This window comes from Cebus imitator, unplaced genomic scaffold (assembly GCF_001604975.1).
Source record: "Cebus imitator isolate Cc_AM_T3 unplaced genomic scaffold, Cebus_imitator-1.0 Scaffold18, whole genome shotgun sequence".
In the NCBI taxonomy this organism is placed as follows: Eukaryota; Metazoa; Chordata; class Mammalia; order Primates; family Cebidae; genus Cebus; species Cebus imitator.
The window spans coordinates 13,212,040-13,233,380 of NW_016107333.1; the positions used below are offsets into that span (position 1 = coordinate 13,212,040).

General features: G+C 39.7%; 1 protein-coding gene and 1 long non-coding RNA gene across 4 annotated transcripts in view; one reads left to right on the forward strand and one right to left on the reverse strand.

Annotated features, from left to right (window-relative positions):
• Positions 1-1,217: 1,217 nt before the first annotated feature.
• LOC108294270 lies at positions 1,218-1,495 on the forward strand. Its single transcript, XR_001820976.1, has 2 exons — positions 1,218-1,391; positions 1,438-1,495. It is a non-coding gene; the product is annotated as an uncharacterized LOC108294270 (long non-coding RNA).
• USP44 (ubiquitin specific peptidase 44) overlaps positions 1,388-21,341 on the reverse strand; it is a 29,996-nt gene continuing 10,042 nt past the window's right edge. For all 3 annotated transcript variants that reach the window (XM_017516021.2, XM_017516026.2, XM_017516030.2), the window contains exons 2-6: positions 14,165-15,662; positions 9,991-10,186; positions 6,571-6,679; positions 3,279-3,484; positions 1,388-1,841 (exon numbers count right to left, since the gene is read on the reverse strand). In XM_017516021.2, the coding sequence (XP_017371510.1) occupies positions 1,642-1,841; positions 3,279-3,484; positions 6,571-6,679; positions 9,991-10,186; positions 14,165-15,592 (2,139 nt within the window). In that variant the 5' untranslated portion in view covers positions 15,593-15,662 and the 3' untranslated portion in view covers positions 1,388-1,641. The remainder of the gene's footprint in view (positions 1,842-3,278; positions 3,485-6,570; positions 6,680-9,990; positions 10,187-14,164; positions 15,663-21,341) is intronic.

A 21,341-nucleotide genomic window follows, 5' to 3' on the forward strand; every position in this document is an offset into this window, starting at 1 on the left:
ACTGTGCGACAGCGGGATTCCATCTCAAAAAAAAAATAAATAAATGATCTTCCTGTGGTTATCGCTGAGCTTAGATATTATATAGCTGGTCTACAGAGATTAGTTAATTCTACCCTCTCCCAATAAGATAAGTTAGCAGCAACAGGACTTGAAAGAGTGACTCACACTGTTGTTTTTTTTTTTAATGCAAGTTTAAATAGCTTTTAATTTTTTTTTTTAATTCTCAGGGCCAGTGTTGAAGAGGCTCCTACCTAGTAGACACATAATCCTAACAAGAGTAAGTAATCAAGCTTTAGTTATTTAGGAGAATGAGATGCTAGACATATAGTCCAGTAGCCAATTTTCAACAGGTACCTTTTCTGCCCTATAATTATTTCTCTTTAAGACTCTTATTCCTTTGAACTAAAAAATATATATGAAGTTTTAATGTCATTAGACATTACAAAATGAACTCATGCCCAAGGTAAACTATTTGAATAACATCATACACTGGTTTGCTGAATTCAGACATTTTATGATTGCTTTATTAGACTACTGGACAACTGTTTGCTGCCAGACAAAAATAATAAATCCCAGCCATCATTTTTTCATGTCCATAGTTCCAAAGTTCACTTAAATATACTATTTATAAAGCTGCCATTTTTATGTATAGTTTGACTATGCCAAGTAAAGAGCAATTACTAAAACAATTATTATGGGGTTACATTAACCAAAATCATGTCTATTACAAGGCCTGTTAACACACAAAGCCTCAGAAATACCAGTGAGTGTGACTGATGAATATTTAGGTGATACCTTGATATGTCACTTCAGTAACTCCAAGGGGCAAGGTAATTTCAGTATACAAATGGCCTGAAAGAAAGACTATTAGTGACCAAAGTAGAGTCTAATTTTTCCATCTATTAAGAATTTGTAAAAAGCCGGGTGCGGTGGCTCACGCCTGTAATCCCAGCACTTTGGGAGGCCGAGGCGGGTGGATCACGAGGTCAAGAGATCGAGACCATCCTGGTCAACACGGTGAAACCCCGTCTCTACTAAAACTACAAAAAATTAGCTGGGCATGGTGGCGCGTGCCTGTAATCCCAGCTACTCAGGAGGTTGAGGCAGGAGAATTGCCTGAACCCAGGAGGCGGAGGTTGCGGTGAGCTGAGATCGCACCATTGCACTCCAGCCTGGGTAACGAGCGAAACTCTGTCTCAAAAAAAAAAAAAAAAGAATTTGTATACAAAATAGCTGAAAAAGATAATAAGTATATATAAAATGATGCCACCTGAACTTTGTTGGTAGAAGACTGCACAAATTCATGATCTGAGCCCGTTAAGACATAAAAATATAAAAGAGGTAACAGTCTGAGGTAAACACCAAAAGTTTAAAACTCCAGATTTTAAACAGTGTATACACAACAGTGTATATACAACAGTATATATACAACTCCAGTGTATATACAACTGTCTATACCTTAAGTTGATATACACATATTTGTACTTTGGGGGAATAAAAGGTTTTGTTGTAGTTAGATACAAAATATATAAATGTAGTGTGCACTGATTCATAAGAAAAAAATGAAGCTTAAAATGGTACATCAGCCCTTTTTAAAAGAATATATATAAATCACAGGAAGAAAGTCCCATTGTCTTTGGATCAGCTAAGGATTTCATTAGAAGAGGTATCAGCTTCTTCATTGGGATGTTGGCTCCCAGACAGGAGCTCTGGAGGCAAAAGTTTAGAATGTCCATTTTCAGTAACTCGTTGGGTATAAAACAAGATATAAGCTTGGGCCTTGCATACTTCATCCATAGTGCACATGCTTAGCTTGGAATCATTGCAGTGTACCCAGAACCCTAGAGCAAAGCACAGAAATATGTTTATATAAGGACTTTAGGAAATTCTAGTATGAAAGGCATTAAGTTTGAGTGAAAATTAAATTTTTTCTGAAGGGAAAATAATTTTCTAGCCAATTTTTCTTTTATTTAATGAGAAATATAAATTGGGCAGTACCCTGGAATTATCTACCTTTATTTTAGAAGTAGCTTGAAGTTTACAGTAAGCATCTGACTGATTAGAGTACCTGACACTATTCCTTGTATAAACCTACCAGTTAATGCTTTTGCCACTAATCATACAGGCTGATCATCCCCAATTCCAAAATCTGGCCGGGCATGGTGGCTCACACCTGTAATCCCAGCACTTTGGGAGGCTGAGATGGGCAGATCACCTGAGGTCAGGAGTTGGAGACCAGCCTGGCCAACATGGTGAAACCGTGTCTCTACTAAAAATACAAAAATTCAGGTGTAGTAGTGCGCATGTGCAATCCCAACTACTCGGGAAGCGGAGGTTGCGGTTAGCCAAGATCATGCTGCTGCACTCCAGCCTGGGTGACAGAGTAAGACTCTGTCTCAAAAAAAAAAAAAAAAAAGCAAATAGTATACAACTAACTTGGCAGTTGTTTAGTGTTGAGTTGCCTTGGTGGATTAGCTGGGCTTCTTATCCTCACTTCTCTTTCTGTTTGGGGTGTGTGGGGTTGAAGATGGGAGATGGCGTTTCATACTTTGTTCGACAGTATCAAAAGGGGAAGAAAGGCTGGGCATGGTGGCTCACGCCTATAATCCCAGCACTTCGAGGTGGGCATATCAGGAGGTCAGGAGATCAAGATCCACCTGGTTATCACAATGAAACCCCATCTCTACTAAAAATACAAAAAATTAGCTGGGCGTTGTGGCACGAGGGTGTAGTCCCAGCTACTCAGGAGGATAAGGAAGGAGAATCACTTGAACCCAGGAGGCGGAGGTTGCAGTGAATCGAGATCACACCACTGCACTCCAGCCTGGTGACAGAAGAAGGTTGAGGAGGGCAGGGAAAAAAAAAAAAAAATGAAATCTCAATCTAATCACTTTTGCTAGAACTACACTAGAAGGCAGAAAATAAAAGTGAGTTTTGTATGTTAAACTTGAACACAGTGTTTGCTCCAACTATCTGTGATCCCCCAGTTCTATTTCTTTAAAAAAAATTAACTGAGGTAAGCCAGTAAACATAGGATCTGCTTTTCAAAGTGTGTCTTTAACACTCACTTTTAGTTAGCAACAAGACTATTCCCATTACTGTGTCCCTCCAGCCCTTAGTCAAAAGTACTGCAGAACCAGAAAATACTTGATACATAAACTCTGATTTTTTTAATACCTCCAGAGGTATTCTCCTCTGTAGTCAATTTAGAAATCATTAAAGGCTGAACTCCAGCTTCCAAGTCCAACCCAAGATAAAATACTTTTTCTTATCTATACCTCCTTCAGAATTATAGCAGTAGGCAGTGTAGTGCCCTGAGCCAAATCCTTTCCCATGGTGCATCACCACTGCAGATAAGTCATAGATAAAGCATTCCGGTCTGAGGGATTTCAGGGTCTCCCTGCAGCAATAGGGCTCCATGTTTAAGATTTCCTCAAAGACAACATGAACACCAATCTTCTCTCTGTTATTGCGTCCTGACCACCTGTGAACAAACCGGAGTCAAATTATCAACACAATTAAGGGAAAATAGCCATGTACTAGGTCTAGACAGTTGTAACACATGACCCCAGGCAATGTGGAATACAAATTGTATATAAAATTCTTTCAGTGCTGAAGTTGGCTATACATGGAGGAATTTTGGCTTATTTTGCTTTCATGTCTTTAGATAATAGTAGGAAAAAAATACTAACTTTTGGAAAAGTATTGCCTTATGGGGGCATTTACCCCCTAACAAAAGTCAAGGCCATGAAAGGGTTGGGTTTTGTTTTGTTTTGAGACAGAGTCTTGCTCTGTTACCCAGGCTGGAGTGCACTGGTGAAATCTTGGCTTACTGCAACCTCTGCCTCTCAGGTTCAAGCCATCCTTCTACCTCAGCCTCCCAAGTAGCTGGGACTACAGGTGTGTGCCACCACACCCAGCTAATTTTTGTATTTTTAATAGAGAGGGCTTCACCATGTTGGCCAGGCTGGTCTTGAACTTCTGACCTCAACTGATCCGCCTACCTTGGCCTTCCGAAGTGTTGAGATTACAGTTGTGAGCCACTGTGCCCAGCCCACTAGAGGGTTTTTAATTCCTTATTGTCTTGCCATGGTATGAAGAGGGTTATCCCAGATGGGAGACAGTCTGGATCCTTCTTGGCCAGGTATGGAGGAAAACAAAACAGGGCACTTCTTCTAATTCCTCAGAACACTTCAGAGATTTTCAGACTTAAAAAATAGGAACTGTGTCCCCTTGCTGTGTGTACATCAGCACAACCGCCCATTAGTGACAGAACTCAAAGAATGCCCTTATCCTGTCATTTTCTCAGTCTGTTGGTCATATTTCCCATGACTGGATCTCAGCATGGCCAGCCGTATGTTTATCAATATGCATAATGAGTTGGTGCTATGAGGGGTAAATACTGTAACATGGTAGTTTAAGAGATTATAGTCCAGTTTGGGGTAGTATGGTACAGAGACAAGGTAGACAGATTAAAATACAGTAGTAAAGTACTAAAACATGAGCTTCAGACAAATAACAGCAGGTAGAGAAGGGAGAGACAGGAACATAATTTTATAATGGAAAAAAATAAATGTGAAAATGCTTGGTACAGTGTAAAATGATATGGAACTAAAGATGAACCATGCAAATTATGTTATCTGCTGGACTGTAAGTCATATTCCAATCTCTCTGTGTAGTTGTGAAATACATATTTGGTCTTCCAGTTTCCCTGGAGTGATAAGAGTGTCTTTTGTATGCTAATGAGACGACTGGTAGCTGGCAACCCCTAGATAGCTTCAGGATGTGGGCTAGACCTGGGAATGACTAGAGAGGGTTGGTACTTTCAGCTTCCTCCCCTATACTGCCCTCCACCCCCAGAGGGAATGGGGGAGGGTGGGGGGGTGAATGATGTAATCAATCATGCCTGTGTACTGAAGCCTCCATAAAAACCCAAAAGGTTTTTATGGAGCTTCCAGATAGCTAAACATGTTGAGGTTTCTGGAGGGTGGCACCCCCCAGGGAGAATGTGGAACTTATACACCCCTTCCCAGAAGCCATGCCCTACACATCTCTTCCACGTGGCTGTTCATATGTATCCTTGAAACTCTCCTTTGTAATCAATGTGTAAACACAAGGTTTTCCCGAGTTCCGTGGGTCCCTCAAGCAAATTAATCAGACCAGGGGAGTGGCTAGTGGGAATCCCATTAAATTTACAGCCAACAGGGTGGTCAGAACTTCCACAAACCTGGAGTTATCACTGGTGTCTGAAGTGGGGATCAGTCTTGTGGGATTGAGCTCTCGATGTGTAGGATTGGATGCTACCTCCAGGTAGACAGTGTCAGAACTGAATTGGAGGACACCCAGCTGGTGTCCACTGCAGAAGTGACTGCTTGGTGGGGAGAAATCTCCTACACATTTTGGTAAGCAGAAGCCACATTTGTATTCTCTGTTGTAAGAGTATGGTAGGAGAAACTGAGTTTGGTTTTTCCAGTATCTCTCAGCCAGGTGCAGTGGCTCATGCCTATAATCCCAGCACACTGGGAGGCTGAGGCAGGCAGATTGCCTGAGCTCAGGAGTTTCCAGATTAGCCTGGGCAACATGGCAAAACCCTGTCTCTACCCAAAAAAAGGAAATACAATAAAATGATGAAGAACAACAAGATAATACTACACCCAAAATTCATAATGGTTTGCTTCTGAGGAGAGGGGAAAGGAGTAAGACTGACAGGCACACAGGGGACATCTAAGGCATTAGAAATGTTTTACCAGGTGCAGTGACTTACACCTGTAATCTCAGCACTTTTTTTTTCTTTTCCTTTTCTTCTGTTTTTTTGAGACAGAGCCTCGCTCTGTCACTCAGGCGGGAATATAATGGCATGATCTTGGCTCACTTGCAACCTCTGCCTCCCAGGTTCAAGCGAATCTCCTGCCTCAGCCTCCCAAGTAGCTGGGATTACAGGCACGTGCCACCATGCATGGTTAATTCTCGTATTTTCATTTTTATGTTTGTTTTTTATTTATTTATTTTTGAGATGGAGTTTCACTCTGTTGCCCAGGCTGGAGTGCTATGGTGAGATCTCTGCTCACTGCAACCTCCAACCCCTGGATTCAAGCAATTTTCCTGCCTCAGCCTCCCGAATAGCTAGGATTACAAATATGCACCACCATCCTCAGCTACATTTTAGTATTTTTAGTAGAGACGGTGTTTCACCATGTTGGCCAGGCTGGTCTCAAACTCCTGACCTCAGGTGATCTGCCCGCCTTGGCCTCCCAAAGTGCTAGGATTATAGGCATGAGCTACTGCACCCGGCCAGCACTTTGGGAGGCCAAGGTGGGTGGACTGCTTGAGCATAGGAGTTTGAGACCAGCCTGGGCAACATGGTGAAACCCCATCTCCACCCTGGGTAACAGAGTGAGACTCCATCTCTAAATAAATAAATAAGTAAATATAAGTCATTTACTAGCCAAGCATATGGTACTAAAAGTTAATTCATTTGCCAGAAAGGTGATTAAAGTAGGAGGAGCATTCTTTAAGTTTTGAAGCATAAGCACAAGGAATAATCACTTTGCAACTGGTGTTAATACAGACCTGAATCGTTTGAGGTGCAGCCTGAGAACCTGAGGTAGGCGGCATATCATCAGTTGTTTCTGGGCTTCTGTGAGTACAACTGGTTTGGAGGAAAACCTTCTACGCTTTGCTGTAACATCAAAGAATAAAAATCGAATTTAATTTAAAGATGCAGGGAAAAGCTGAGTAAATCTGCATTTTAATTAAGTCAGAAAGGAGAAATACCTACTGTGTTCCAGGCATTGTACTGTGCTAGAGATACAGACATAAGCTTTGCCCTCGAGAAACTCATGATCCGCAATTAAACAAAAAACTTAAGAGCTAGTCAAGTTAGTTAGATCTGTAAACAAGCACATCATTTAATAATAATCTTGCATATAATGTCATAGAAGAAAGTATACTGCTTTATTTATTTATTTAGAGACAGAGTCTTGCTCTGTTGCCCAGGCTGGAGTGCAGTGGCATGATCTCAGCTCACCACAAACTCCGCCTCCCAAGTTCAAACAATTCTCGTGCCTCAGCCTCAGGACTACAGGCATGCACCACCATGCCCAGCTATTTTTGTAATTTTAGTGGAGACAGGGGTTTCACTATGTTGGCCAGGCTGGTCTCGAACTCCTGACCTTATGATCTGCCGCCTTGGCCTCCAAAGTGCTGGGATTACAGGCGTGAGCCACCATGTCCAGGCATAATATTTTCAAATGGAACTGTCTATGCCAATTAATAGGAAAAGTTAAAACATTCCCTAAACATTTTAATGTACATTTCCCAAACTCTTAATTTAAACGTTTGTGGTCAAAAGATTTAAAAAAGAAATAAGAAAAAAAAAATGTGTGGTCAGTTCATTTTCTGAGGCTAGTCAGGACCCCAGAGGAAGGTCCTAAATGCCTAGAACACCCTTCCACTTTTCCTGGGGACCACCCCAGCCCTGGCCAATGGCGTAGGAAAGCAGCCCTTCACCAGCTCTGCATCTGAGGCCTCCCTCACTCAAGCATTTTGCTTTTGCTCTTTTTGCACCAGATCTTAGACAGCTGGAACTCAGGATTCTTCTTGTCCCTTCTGCTTCTCTAGAGGTCCACCTATGGACTGTCCTGCAGCTGGGCCATCGGCTACAGTCTGTTCCTGATGTCTAGGAGCTATCCTTCAACTTATACACCAGCTCTGACTCCAGCCATGGCAGCAGCTGCTTCTCGTGGGAAGTAGGCTCAGTCCACCATGAAGCTGAGCTCTAAGCCACCTTCGCTGGCCATCAGCAGCCTTTCCTCCAGGTGTCTAACCCTGCGATTCAGGTATCTGGCTGCTGCTGAAGCTCCTGGAACTGCCTCTGGATTGTCTCCCAGCACATCTGGTCCAATCGTAGCCAGATAGGGGATGTCAACTCCCCGGTGTATAATTGTAAACGTTTGCCCTGCTGTGTTAAAGCAGCTTTTTTAGGCCTGTATTTGGTAGCCTAAGTAAACACATAGAAATTTGCTATAAAACCATATTCTGCATTCATAACATTACCCCAAAATTTGGTGATGAAAGCATTTAGAACTCTTCACATTTATATCCAAGAAAAAACAATACTTTATCATAAAAGCTTTGACAAAGGTTTATTTTTTTAAAAAAAAAAAAACCTTATAAATTTTATGAGCTCACATTAGACAGCACTCAGAAAAAAGTGTTAAAGTTATTCTAGGAAACCATCAATTGATATAACATTTCTTCATTGTGGGAATATCCTGGTTTTTTTTTTTTTTTTTTTTTTTTTTTTTTACATTACCTTAAAAGTTTACTCTCTAAAGCCCTAGAATCTATTCTGAGATAAGGAAATTAGGGAGAATACATATATATATATACACACACATATATAAAATATATATATATATACACACACATAGTATAGTATAAACTAGTATAAACTATAATAGAGCGTCTATATAGTATACTGTACTACATGTTTATACTATATATATAATATTAATACTAAGATGCTATGTAGGTAGATCTTATTCTTTTCTTTAATTTCAATAGGTTTTTGGTGAACAGGTGGTGTTTGGTTATAAGAGTAAGTTCTTTAGTGATAATTTTTGAGATTTTGGTGCACCCATCACCCAAGCAACGTACACTGTAGTCAATGTGTGATGTTTTATCCTTCCTTCCCCTTCTACTCTCTCCCCTGAGTCTCTAAAGTCCACTGGATCATTCTTTTTTTTTTTTTTTTTTTTTTGGTTTCTTCCTTTTTTCCCTTTTTTTTTTTTGTGCAGTGGCACAATCTCAGCTCACTACAACCTCCACCTCTTGTGTTCAAGCAATTCTCCTGCCTCAACCTCTTGAGTAGTTAGGATGACAGGCATGCACCACCACACTCAGGTAATTTTTGTGTTTTTAGTAGAGACGGGGTTTCACCATGTTGGCCAGGCTGGTCTTGAACCCCTAACCTTGTGATCTGCCTACGCTGGCCTCCCAAAGTGCTGGGATTACAGTCATGAATTGAGACAGAGTCTTCTGTCACTGAGGCTGGAGTGCAGTGGCGCCATCTCGGCTCACTGCAACCTCTGCCTCCTGGGTTCAAGCAATTCTCCTGCCTCAGCCTCCCAAGTAGCTGGGATTACAGATGCGCTCCACCATACCTGGCTAATTTGTGTATTTTTAGTAGGGATGGGGTTTTGCTATGTTGACCAGGCTGGTCTTGAACTCCTGACCTCAAGCCATCCACCCGCCTTGGCCTCCCAAAGTGTTATGATTACAGGTGTGAGCCACTGTGCCTAGCCAGCACTGCAGATCTGATGCGGTTTTACACACCGTTACCTTGGAGGAAGATGCTTCTCTTAAGTGGCTGTTTTGCCCCCAGCGTCAGGTTCCTGTGCTCTCTTCTATTAGAGCATTTATCATAGCAGATCCCGTCTATCTGCTTCCTCCACTAGAAATGTCAGCATCTTGAAAGTATCTTACCTTTATCTGTAGACACTGGGAATAACTAACACAGAAGAGACAGTGTGTGGTTTTGGATAAATCTTTGTTTTGATGAAGCCAATCTCTACAGCAGCAGTCCAGCATATATTACTTCCTATTTTATGTATATAGACACACACACACACATTTATCTACATAGTATTTTGATACATAGCAAAAAAAAGCTCATAGAGCAAATGTTTCATTCATCCTACATGACATGCTTTCATTATGCCTCTTTGCTACTTTATTTTGCTGTACATGTCACATTTAAACTTCCTATGATCTTCTCCCTCCAAAATTGTCTGCAGGATCAGAAACAATTTGAATTCCAAAAATACGGCAAAACAAACGCATAGTTCATAAATGCCAATTATAAAGTGAAAATCTGTTTATTTCAATGAACTAAAGTTCATTTTCATAACTGCTAAAGAATTTCAGCTTCCTCTCATCTGCATTTCTCTTTATTATTCCTAGCACAGAGAACACACCGTCTTTACTCACAGTTACACTGGTCACATACGTAGATTTTTCCTTCTAAAGCTTCAGTTTCTGTAAATTTGGCCAACATTTCAGTAACCAGACATGGCTGGGAAGCAGTATCTTTTCCACTGCATTGATATCGTTCTGGAAACTCCAATGACAAGTCCCAGAAAGGTTCTATGGTATTTGATTTGTTGTCACATGCAAGACATGTAACCTGCAAATAAGAATATTCGTTCCTAAGATTATAATCTTTCAGTCAAAACATTAACTCTTTTCACTAGAGGTCACTGCCAGTAAATAAGCTTTTCTCATGAAAATGCACCATTAGAATACTGAATAATCTGCTTTACATTCTTGTCAGGAAATCTTTCATTATAATTTTTCCTTCCAAAAGACTGTTAGTCCCATCATGAATTAGGTGCTTTAACTACTGGGCATTCAAAAAGCTCTAAGGGTATTACATTTAGGTAAAAATCCAAATTGTAGACATACTGAATAGAAACGTATTATATATATGTATATATAGATATATACATATGATGTTTATTCACATGCATTAAATTTAATGTATTTATGTCATTAGTCTTGAGGTTCCTCACTGTTTCTCCTTCATCTTTTTTTTTTTTTTTTCTGAGGTGGAGTCTTGTTCTGTCCCCTGTACTAGGGTGCAATGGCACAATCTCGGGTCACTGCAACCTCTGTCTCCTAGGTTCAAGTGATTCTCCTGCCTCAGCCTCCTGAGTAGCTGAACTGCAGGTACCAGCTACCATACCCAGCTAATTTTTCTATTTTTAAGATGGCGTTTTGCCCTGTTGGCCAGGATGGTCTCGAATTCCTGACTTTAGGTGATCCGCCCACCTCAGCCTCCCAAAGTGCTAGGATTACAGGTATGAGCCACTATACCCAGCCTCTCCTTCATCTTTTGCTGTTTTTTTTTTTTTTTTTTTTTTTCCTAACTCCAAATGCTATAACCTCTTAGCCCAATCCAATCTTAACCATATTAGAAGTAAAATACTATCTTTTCTTTTCTTTTTATTTATTTTTTGAGATGGAGCTTTACTCTGTCGCCCAGGCTGGAGTGCAGTGGCGTGATCTTGGCTCACTTCGACCTCTGGCCCCTTAGGTTCAAGCAATTCTCCTGCCTCAGCCTCCCCAGTAGACAGGATTATAGATGCGTGCCACCATACCTGGCTAATTTTTTTGTAATTTTAGTAGAGACAGGGTTTCACCATGTTGGCCAGGCTGGTCTCGAACTCCTGACTTCAGGTGATCCATCCGCCTTGGCTTCCCAAAGTGCTGGGATTACAGGTGTGAGCCACTACACCCGGCAATACTGTCTTTTCATTACACAGTTAGGCCCTGACAACTGATTATTTCAAAAGACATGATATGTGACATAAATAATGATGTTATACTCTTAAACATCACATTAAAATCCCCTTCCTAACACAGAAAACGAAAAACATGGAGCTGTTTTAACAACTTACATAGGCAACATAGCAACTGGAAAGGACCTGAATAGTAACTTCAGTGAAACATTCAGCAGGATTTAATGCCAACAAACACTGCACATAATTGAAGACAGACTCCATGAACTAGCAAGTCACACATGATAGGAAATATTATAAAGAACCTCTTTCATACAAGCTATAGTCCTGGCATAGGCAATGAAATAAAGAAGCCAGTTCTAATACAGATTTTAGATTTAACAAATTGACACAAAGAACACTCCTGGCGTTTATAGTCTAGGGACTCAGTAGTGCCAGGGCCTGACATTGTGAGAATTTTCTTGAATTAAAAAAAAAAGACAAAAGAAAAAATACATAAAAAGCCATTCCAGGCTGGGTGTAGTGGCTCATGCCTGTAATCTCAGCACTTTGAGAGGCCAAAGCGGAGGACTGTTTGAGCCCAGGAGCTCAAGACCAGCCTAGGCAACATAGTGAGACCTCGTCTCCATAAAAAAATAAAAGGAAAACACATTCCAGCAACCAACTGTCTTAAATCTCCTGAGAACCAGTTCCCTAAGAGTGTATTAAAGAAAGAAAAGCAATTGGTATAACAATTTGTTTTAATTTCAAAATTCATTTATAAAGGAAAAAACAAGCACAGAGCCACTCTCATATTACCGGAAATATATTTTAAAAAGAAAAAAGAAAAACACTTTCCGGAAAGAACTTTGTCACCAAGTAACAGAAGTCTTACTCTGACAAAGTCAGTGTCCAGGACTCTGTCATAAGGAAACTGGAAAAATTGATGACATCATAAAAATGGAAAAAATTAAAAACAGTCAACAATAGGGGAATGGTTAACTAAATTATGGTATAAACATGATGTTAAACAACAGAAATATACAAAAAAAACGATGAACATTGAAATGTTTTGAAAAGAACGATGAAATATTTTTAATGACTGGAAAATCATCACAACATTAAATGGGAAAAGCAGGTAAGTGCAAAATGACCAATTATGGGAAAATATGTATATATGTGCAGGAGAAAAAGAGACTAGAGGAAAATATACCAAAATATTTAGTTTACCCATGGATTGTGGGGTTATAGGACTAGAGAATGGTTTTTCACTTTTTCTACATAGATTTCTTATATAGGTTTCATGCAACTATATATTGCACTCTGTAATAGCGTATTTAAAAACTTTTGCATAAAAAGGAAATGACGGAGAAAGATGGAGAAGTAAAATTGCATGTAACACAAGTACAACTCTTATTTGCTAACTGACACTGAATAAAGTCTTTGCATTTTTGAAACACTGAAAAATAAACTTCATAGATATTCCTTAAGGAGAAATACATCTGAAATACTTAAACAACATTCTAGGAAAGTATGCTATAAAAACAAAAGATGACCTTATTACAGTGGAAGTTGAACTGAAGCCGAGTGTGGTGGCATGGTGGCTCATGAGGTCAGGAGTTCAAGACCAGCCTGAACAAGATGGTGAAACCCCATCTCTACTAAAAATATAAAAATTAGCTGGGTGAGGTGGCGGCTGTCTGTAATTTCAGCTACTTGAGAGGCTGAGGCAGGAGGATTGCTTGGGCTGGAATGCGGAGGTAGCAGTGAACCAAGATCGCACCACTGCACCTCCAGCTTGAGAGACAGAGCAAGATTCTGTCTCAAAAAAAAAAAAAAGTTGAACTGAAAAACAGATGTGCAGGGGGAAGGAAATGACCTATAAAAAATTTTGTTTAAATCTATGTGTTATGGGAAAGTTGAGGACCTTATGTCTATTAATAATTCATCAATAAGTCCACTGAGTATACAGAACATTTACATAGACGATTGTGGTTTTGTAATCTACCTTTTCATGACAAAGGAAACTTTTGAGCAGTAATTAAAATAAAGGAAAATTATTTAAGATTATTATAGATTAAATTACAATTGTTTACTTTAAAATTTCCCTACCTACTTGTTAAAGCTCTCAGACCATGACGCTTTGGTTTTATATGAAGTCCTCCAGGGCTACTGCTTGGTACCTGAAATTGGTCAAATGTGCACCATTTTCTTTCTTTTTTCTTTTTTTTTTTTTGAGATGGAGTCTTGCTTTGTCATCCAGGTTGGAGTGTGGTGGTGTGACCTCGGCTCACTGCAAACCTCCACCTCCTGGGTTCAAGCAATTCTCCTGACAGCCTCCCAAGCAGCTGAGATTATAGGCGTCTGCCACCACACTCAGCTAATTTTTATATTTTCAGTAGAGATGGGGTTTCACCATGTTGGTCAGGCTGGTCTTGAGCTCCTGACTGCAGGTGATCCACCCACCTCGGCCTCCCAAAGTGCTGGGATTATAGGCATGAGCCACCGTGCCTAGCCATGTGCACTATTTTCATTCCCAGTATAGCAGTATCTTCAAATCTGTTCCTTCTGGGATTTAAACCCTCCTCTTCTCAATCCCTCAGACAATGAATGTAATATTGGTAACCTAGAGAGCTCCGTTTCCTGATTTCTCCCTCCCTCCAAAAGCTTTCAATACCATGGATGTAAAACTACTTCCAGTGATTCATAAAAGAAGGAATTGTAAATGTGTGAGCTGATTTATTTACACATATTTATAAAAACAATCTATTTTGACCTGAAAATGGTACCAGCTCAACACACTAGATGTACATAGAATATGCCCTTTTATAGGCTTCACTCTATAAACTCTCCATGATAAAAATAAAATTTAAAAAAATCCATACCTGACTAAGAAGTTGTCCATGAAAAATGTTGTTTACAACATTCAGAACTTGTTTGATAAGTTTCCTTTGAGAAGTGGGGATAAGAGCTGGTAAACTGGTACCAGTTGTCTCTAATTCATGTTGTATTTTATCTAAAAGTTCACAAAGAAATTCCTGAGCATCTTGTTGGGCATAACCCCGAAAGGCAGGAATGAGTCTCCACACCGAGTGTAGCATAGCAAATGGTGAGACCAAGGCCCACTTTCCAGACCACATGACTTGGAACAAAGTATGCAATTCATGACAAAGAGAAATGTACTGTGAAGTCGGCTCCCTTGGCTGAATAAGTTCCATCTTTCTACCTTTTGGTGCTCCACCACTGAGTCCTGATGACAAACTTGAATGTCTGGAGCGAACAAAACCTGTATCTTTTTCTTGACATTCATTCATTTGATATACTACTGTATCAGTGACTGGTGGATGCTTATAAGATCTTGTCTTCTCACTAGCAGTCACAGCCAGCCATTGGTTCAGATCAAGCTTTAAAAAACATTGCCGAAAAATAAGTAAATGACTCAACACCTGAAGAACAGAATTCATATAGCAAGTGTTTCCCAAATTTCTCAATCCTGTTACACCAGGAGTTACTACTGGCCTTCGTTTAACTGAGGAGTCACTGACTTTTTTAGATCTTTCATCTTCTGAGGTAGAGACTACTTTATCTTTTGCTGGTGATGCTGGGGTCTGTGCTGGCTCCTCAAGAGGAACTATTTCTATTATGGTTGACTGAGCAAGCCCTTGTAAACGTAAACTCTTTCTTGGAGGCATACTTTCCAATTCTGCTTTAACTTGATACTCTAATTCTTGCTGTCTTTTCTTTACTTCTCTTTTTACTACTGTTTTTTCCTGAAATTGTTCTTCTTGCCTTTTTCTTCCAATGGGTGATTGTTCACACCACGTTCGAAAGATTTTACCCATTAGGATCCTTCTCCTGTGCCAAAGAGCAGCATACATTTGATCTTCATTTTGAAGCAGAGATTGGGCATCATCATGTAAGAAGTAAGAATCATCACCTGTACCCAAGGACCGTGAAACGCTTCCACTGTGAGTTGTGCAGTGAGAATTTTGACTTTTGATTGCACTTAATGTACTTCGCAGTAACTTCAGGTCTCCAGTTGCATTATCATTAAGAACATAATCATCACAAAGGTAACAAAAAACATACATCTCATTCACCTCCAGTGCAACAGGATGACTGCTTTCTTGAAAGTGCATGAGTGCATGCTCCTCAATATATCTTCCGCAGGCAACATGGGAGCAGCTAAGGCAAGCCCAAATGGACTCGGTCGTGTTGCAGTCCACGCAGTGCCATTTCTGAGGGTTGAGGATGGAGTGGTCTTGAGCAAGCTGCAACTGCCCAACATGTTTGCACTTATCCATTGTTAGCATTTATTTAGCCTAGCTGAGAAACGCATAATCCAAACAAGTCTGTGTTCACCACATTTGAAGCATCTGAAAACTAAACAGAACAATGTCAAGTGTTAATAAAAACAAGATGCAAATATTTTTCATGAGGTGTTTTCCCAAGTATAATAAAGATTTGTATCCTCTATTCCCGATTTCTAGGCTGCTTGTCATAACACCATTTGCAGTTCTTACTTTTCCCTTGCTCTAGATGTCCCTAATCTCATATCCACCTCACTCTGAAAGCACAGATATTTCACTTTCTCTCTTTTAATTTTTAATTTAATTCAGTTTTATTATTTTATTTGCGATGGAGTCTCGTTCTATTGCCCAGACTGGAGTGCAATGCACAATCTCGGCTCATTGCAACCTCCACCTCCCAGGTTCAAGCGATTCTCCTGCCTCAGCCTCCTGAGTAGCTGAGATTATAGGCGCCCACCACCACGCCCAACTACTTTTTCTGTATTTTTAGTAGAGATGGGGTTTCGCCATGTTGGTCAGGCTGGTCTCGAACTCGTGACCTTGTGATCCGAGTGCTGGGATTACAGGCGTGAACCACTACCCCAGGCAGATATTTCACTTTCTCTGAGTCTCCTTTAACAACTTTTGTTTTTAATTTTCTGCCACCATCTAGTGGTGAAAAATGGGTAGTAACTTTCCACTAGAATAGCTTAAGTTCTATCCTTTTTGCCCAGTAGTCTGAGGGCAATTTCCAAAACTACATTTTTTTTTTGAGACAAAGTGTTGCTCTGTTGCCCAGGCTGGAGTGCAGTGGCACCATCTCAGCTTACTGCAACCTCTGCCTCCCAGGCTCACAGGATTGTTGTGCTTCAGCTTCCCAAGTAGCTGGGATTACAGGTGTGTGCCACCATACTTGGCTAATTTGCTTTTTGTATTTTTAGTAGAGACAGGGTTTTGCCATGTTGCCCAGGCTGGTCTTGAACTCCTGGGCTCGGGTCATCCACCTGCCTCAGCCTCCCAAAGTGCTGGGATTACAGGCATAAGCCACTGCGCCTAACCATTTTTCTTAAAGACTGGGGTTGTCAAGACCCAAATATATCTCACTAATATTTATAAACATTCTGAACCCCATGCTGAGTTAATAAAGCATAATCAAAGATGAAACAACAAGTCTTAAGGCAGAAAAATGTAGATTTGAATTCTACCTTTGCCACACACTGTTAAATGTATGGTTTTGAGCAAAGGTTTTAACTTCTCTAAACCATCTGTAAAAGAGAGAAAATCATACCAATTTCAATTGAACTGCCGAAGAATTGAGAGACAATATTTATCTGACACATGGTAAATGCTCAATAAATGGTAGTTTTAACTGTAGCTATAGTGAACAAATCTTAATACCCTATTCAAATAAATCAGATATTCTATTTAATTACCATTAAACTTGTTTTTTTTCCATTTAGTCAATCAATAATTACCTTTAATTCATGGCTCTATACCATACTCTGAGACTGAACAGACATGATAGTTGGCTTTAGGGAAAGAGAAAGATAGAAGTGGAGAATGTGCTTTTGTATTTGAATATTCTCAGGAACATACAAAAGGAAATAAAGAGAAAAAAAGGAAGAATATGAAGTGGATAGCAGTAAGCTTTTATTACATTCTGGCAGGCCTAAACCTATCTGAAATTATAAGCTTATTTTTTAAAAAGCCTATGTGATTTTTTGACCCAGAAATTGTTCCTTTATCAAAGTCAGGAACATTTCTGCTGTAAGTTATTTACATGTAATGAACAGAAATCTTATTTAAAAAGTAGTGTTTACAAAACACTTTTTTTTCATTGATTTAATACAAATTGAAGACAAATTTCAGAGTTTGAGTGGAGACCTAGTTACAAAACACTAAAAACATCCTATGTATCATGACCAAGTCATTAAATTTTTAGGGCAGTTGAAACTGTAAATTTCAATGGTACCTGCAAGTGCCACCTCTAGGGCCTTAGGAAAACTGCAAAAGCAGTTGATTTTTGGTTCCTTCCTACCTCTTTTTGTAAAATCTAGTCATCGTTCCTTAGTTTTTAGGTATCCCAAGTCTAACATCTCCCTCCCTCCCTCCCCTCCCCTCCCCTCCCCTTTCTTTCTGACAGGGTCTTGCTCTGTCACCTAGGCTGGACTGCAGTGGTGCAATCTCAGGTCACTGCAACCTCTACCGCCCAGGTTCAAGCGTTCTCCCATCTCAGAATCCTGGGTATCTGAGACCACAGGCTTGTGCCACCACACCCGGCTAATTTTTATATTTTTAGTAGAGACGGAGTTTCGCCATGTTGCTCAGGCTGGTCTCGAACTCCTGGCCTCAAACAATCCACTCGCCTAAGCCTCCCAAAGTTCTAGGATTACAGGCATGAGCCACCATGCCCGGCCCCCATCTTCACACGTTTCAAGTGCACATTTTAAATTTACTTCTCTCTCTCTCAAAATTTCCAGAGATTTAAAATCTGGTTGAATATGGTATTTTATTACAACACTTAGGATTTGATAATAGCTGCTAATGGCAAAATTGAGACATCAGTGATTAATATATTCCATTATCCCATATCTTTCTATACTGAGGCAAGAAACCTTGGAGTCATCCTTGACTCTCTGTAAATCAACCCTTCAAGAAAAATGGTTGGCTGCATCTTCAGAATAGACCAAGAATCTGACTACTTAGTACCTCCACTGCCACCAATCTGATCCAGCTACAATCAAGTCTTAGCTGGATTACTGCAGTAAGGCCCCAGATGGTCTCTCCACTTCTGTCCTGACTGCCACCAAGTCTACTCTCAACACACAGTAGCACCATCTGCATCTAGACCTAGACAGCCAGTTACTTTAGGGACCCCTTGCTGTGGCCCTCCTCCATTAACACATAGTCAGCAAGGCCAAGGGCATGTGGCCACCTGAAGTCTGCATACACCAGCAACTCCCCTTCTAGAACTACTTGCTGGTACCGGGGACTCAGAGAATTACTTTCCCCAATCATCCCCAAGCTTGCTTCTAGGGCCTATGAGCAACATAAAGCTACTGAAGAAATCTGTAGAGGAGAATGATACGATCAGATCTATGGGTTACAGAGGGATCTGAATTACAAAGAGCTCTGAAGAAGGGACAAGTGATTAAGAGAGACTAGGTGTCCAGAAATTATAAGGCAATTAAAGCTGTAGCAGTTTTGAAGAAGGGGGCAGAGTAGAATTAGTACTTAACAAACACTGGTTGAGAAAACTGATTCAATTTGGAGGTTAGGGGAAAAATCTAGGGCTCTGTATTACCTTTTATTCAGTTACACATGTTATTGGCAGTTCAAAATTCTTAGGCTGGGTGCAGTGGCTCACACCTGTAATCCCAGCACTTTGGGAGGCCGAGGTGGGCAGATCATGAGGTCAAGAGATTGAGACCATCCTGGCCAACATGGTGAAACCCCATCTCTACTAAAAATGCAAAACTTAGCTGGGCATGGTGGCACGTGCCTGTAGTCCCAGCTACTTGGGAAGCTGAGGCAGGAGAATCTCTTGAACCTGGGAGGCGGAGGCTGCAGTGAGCCAAGATCACACCACTGCACTCCGGCCGGGCAACAGAGCAAGACTCTGTCTCAAAACAAACAAACAAACAAACAAACAAACAAGAATATCCTTGCAGAGAATGCCAGCATTTACTCTCAAAAAAGATCATTTCATTCCAAAATTTTAAACAGGTAAAATGAGTTAACACCTTACACAACATTCAGAAAAGGCTCCATAGAAAAAACCCTGGTGAGGATATATACATTTATTCTGAGGTTATCTCTGGGTAATGGGACTGCAAATTACTGTGCTTTCTTTATTCATCCATACTTTCAAAATTGTAAAAATAACAAAATAAGTTTTACATAAAAACAGCTCAGATAGTGTTATGTCTGTGCTAAATTATACACTAGCCTCTTTACTCCTTTCTCTACTCTGCAAATACATTCCTTTGAATATAAAAAAAGTGCCCATTTCATTGAAGCTGTTGCTAAAAAAAATCTATTTAGATGATAGCAAAGTACTTGGCCTTCAACAGGAAGTGGCATCTATAATTGAACACATGATTCTACTTGACACAAAACTGTGAAAAGGGTGAAATCTTGATTAGATGTCATCCATCTGAGAGACATTTTGGTAGAAGAGAGGTATTACAGTAGAATGGTTAGAGAGTACCCCTGGAATCTAAATCCCCGAGTTTAACACTTGACAGGATTTACTATGTGACCACAATTATGTGCTACATACCTCAGTTTTCTTATCTGTAAAGTAACAGTGGTAATAATACCAAAAGGGCTGTTGGAATTAATTAGAACAATTTCTGCACTTAAGAATACGGCCCTCAGTACATCTTAGCTGTCAATTGTAACAAAATAATAAATTATTATTATAAATGCTAGTTTCCTTCTAGTTGATCACTGTTAGCCAGGGGTTCTGTCTTCTCAGCCACATGTGTACTAAGTCCAACTAAGGTGCTAACAGATAATCAAGATGTTAGCTAAGGACTAAGGTCTGACCTCTCCCAGGGGTATTTGCATTTTAAAAGGGGGTCTCTTAAAGATAAAATCTTTTTAAAAATAGAACTATGTGAAACCAGAATAGTGGAATGGCAGATCACAAGATTAATATTTTAGGGCAGGGGGCCCATTTACCCTATTTATGAAAGAAACCAGTAGCGGGTGGACAACAGAGGCAGGGGCAGGGTGGAAAGCAGGAGCTGAGAGCCAGGCCACTGTCACCAGAGATCTCCAGTTTGTGCTCCAGCCTGGAGCTGAAGCTCAGACAGTTACTAGGGTATCCCCAAAGGGGCCTCATCACACAAAGATCTAAGAGCTTGGAGAAAAGAAAGGAGGATGGGAGTATTTTCTTGACACTTCCTATTTTCCTCCACTGGGTTCAGAGCACCTCTTTTCATTTGCTAATCCACTGCTGTGAAGCTATGCATTAACTCTGGCACCAGCAGACTGGATATATGAATTTTGGCAGTGCATTCATTTTAAAGAGGTATTACCTAACAAAACATTTTTATATCCCTGATGCGGATTCTGATAAAATATTACCTGTACCAATATAATAACACCATACAAATAGGATGCTTGGAATGAAATCTATAAGAATTAAAACTATATGTGCTGTCATTCTTATGCATTTAAAAAATGTTTCACACTTGAAATTCAAATTAGTAGCTATCAAATGGCTTTTTTTAAAAAAACTTTTCATTTTCTCAGTGTGAATTGTCAATAAAATGGCTTTTTAAAAACAAAGTATACTATTTTCATTTTAAAGAATGATATACATACAAATATTCTAAAACCTTTTTATTATTCTTCAGTGCAAAAAGACAATAAAAAATTTAATTTGTTCAAAGAAAGCCATTTAAGCTCTTAATACTTTTCATCTTTTCATACCTATGACTGAGTATGCATTTAAAAAATTCTCGTGAGCATATCTCTAAAGTTAAATAATTGTATTTGACTTATTAAAAGCTAATTTTAGGTAGAATTAGTATATCATTAAAGCATTTATTAAACAAAAACAAAAAGGAGTAGAAGAGAAATAAAACAGATGATCTTATGAGGGATTTGTAATCAATGGTTTATACCAAACTCCAAAGTCAAATAAGATCATAGGTAATATATTTAACTTGTTACAATGCAACAGTATAAAACTGCTTATATTCACCACAGTGAGGGCTCTCTGAAATTAATTTTTTTCTTTTCCTTTTTTTTTTTTTTTTTT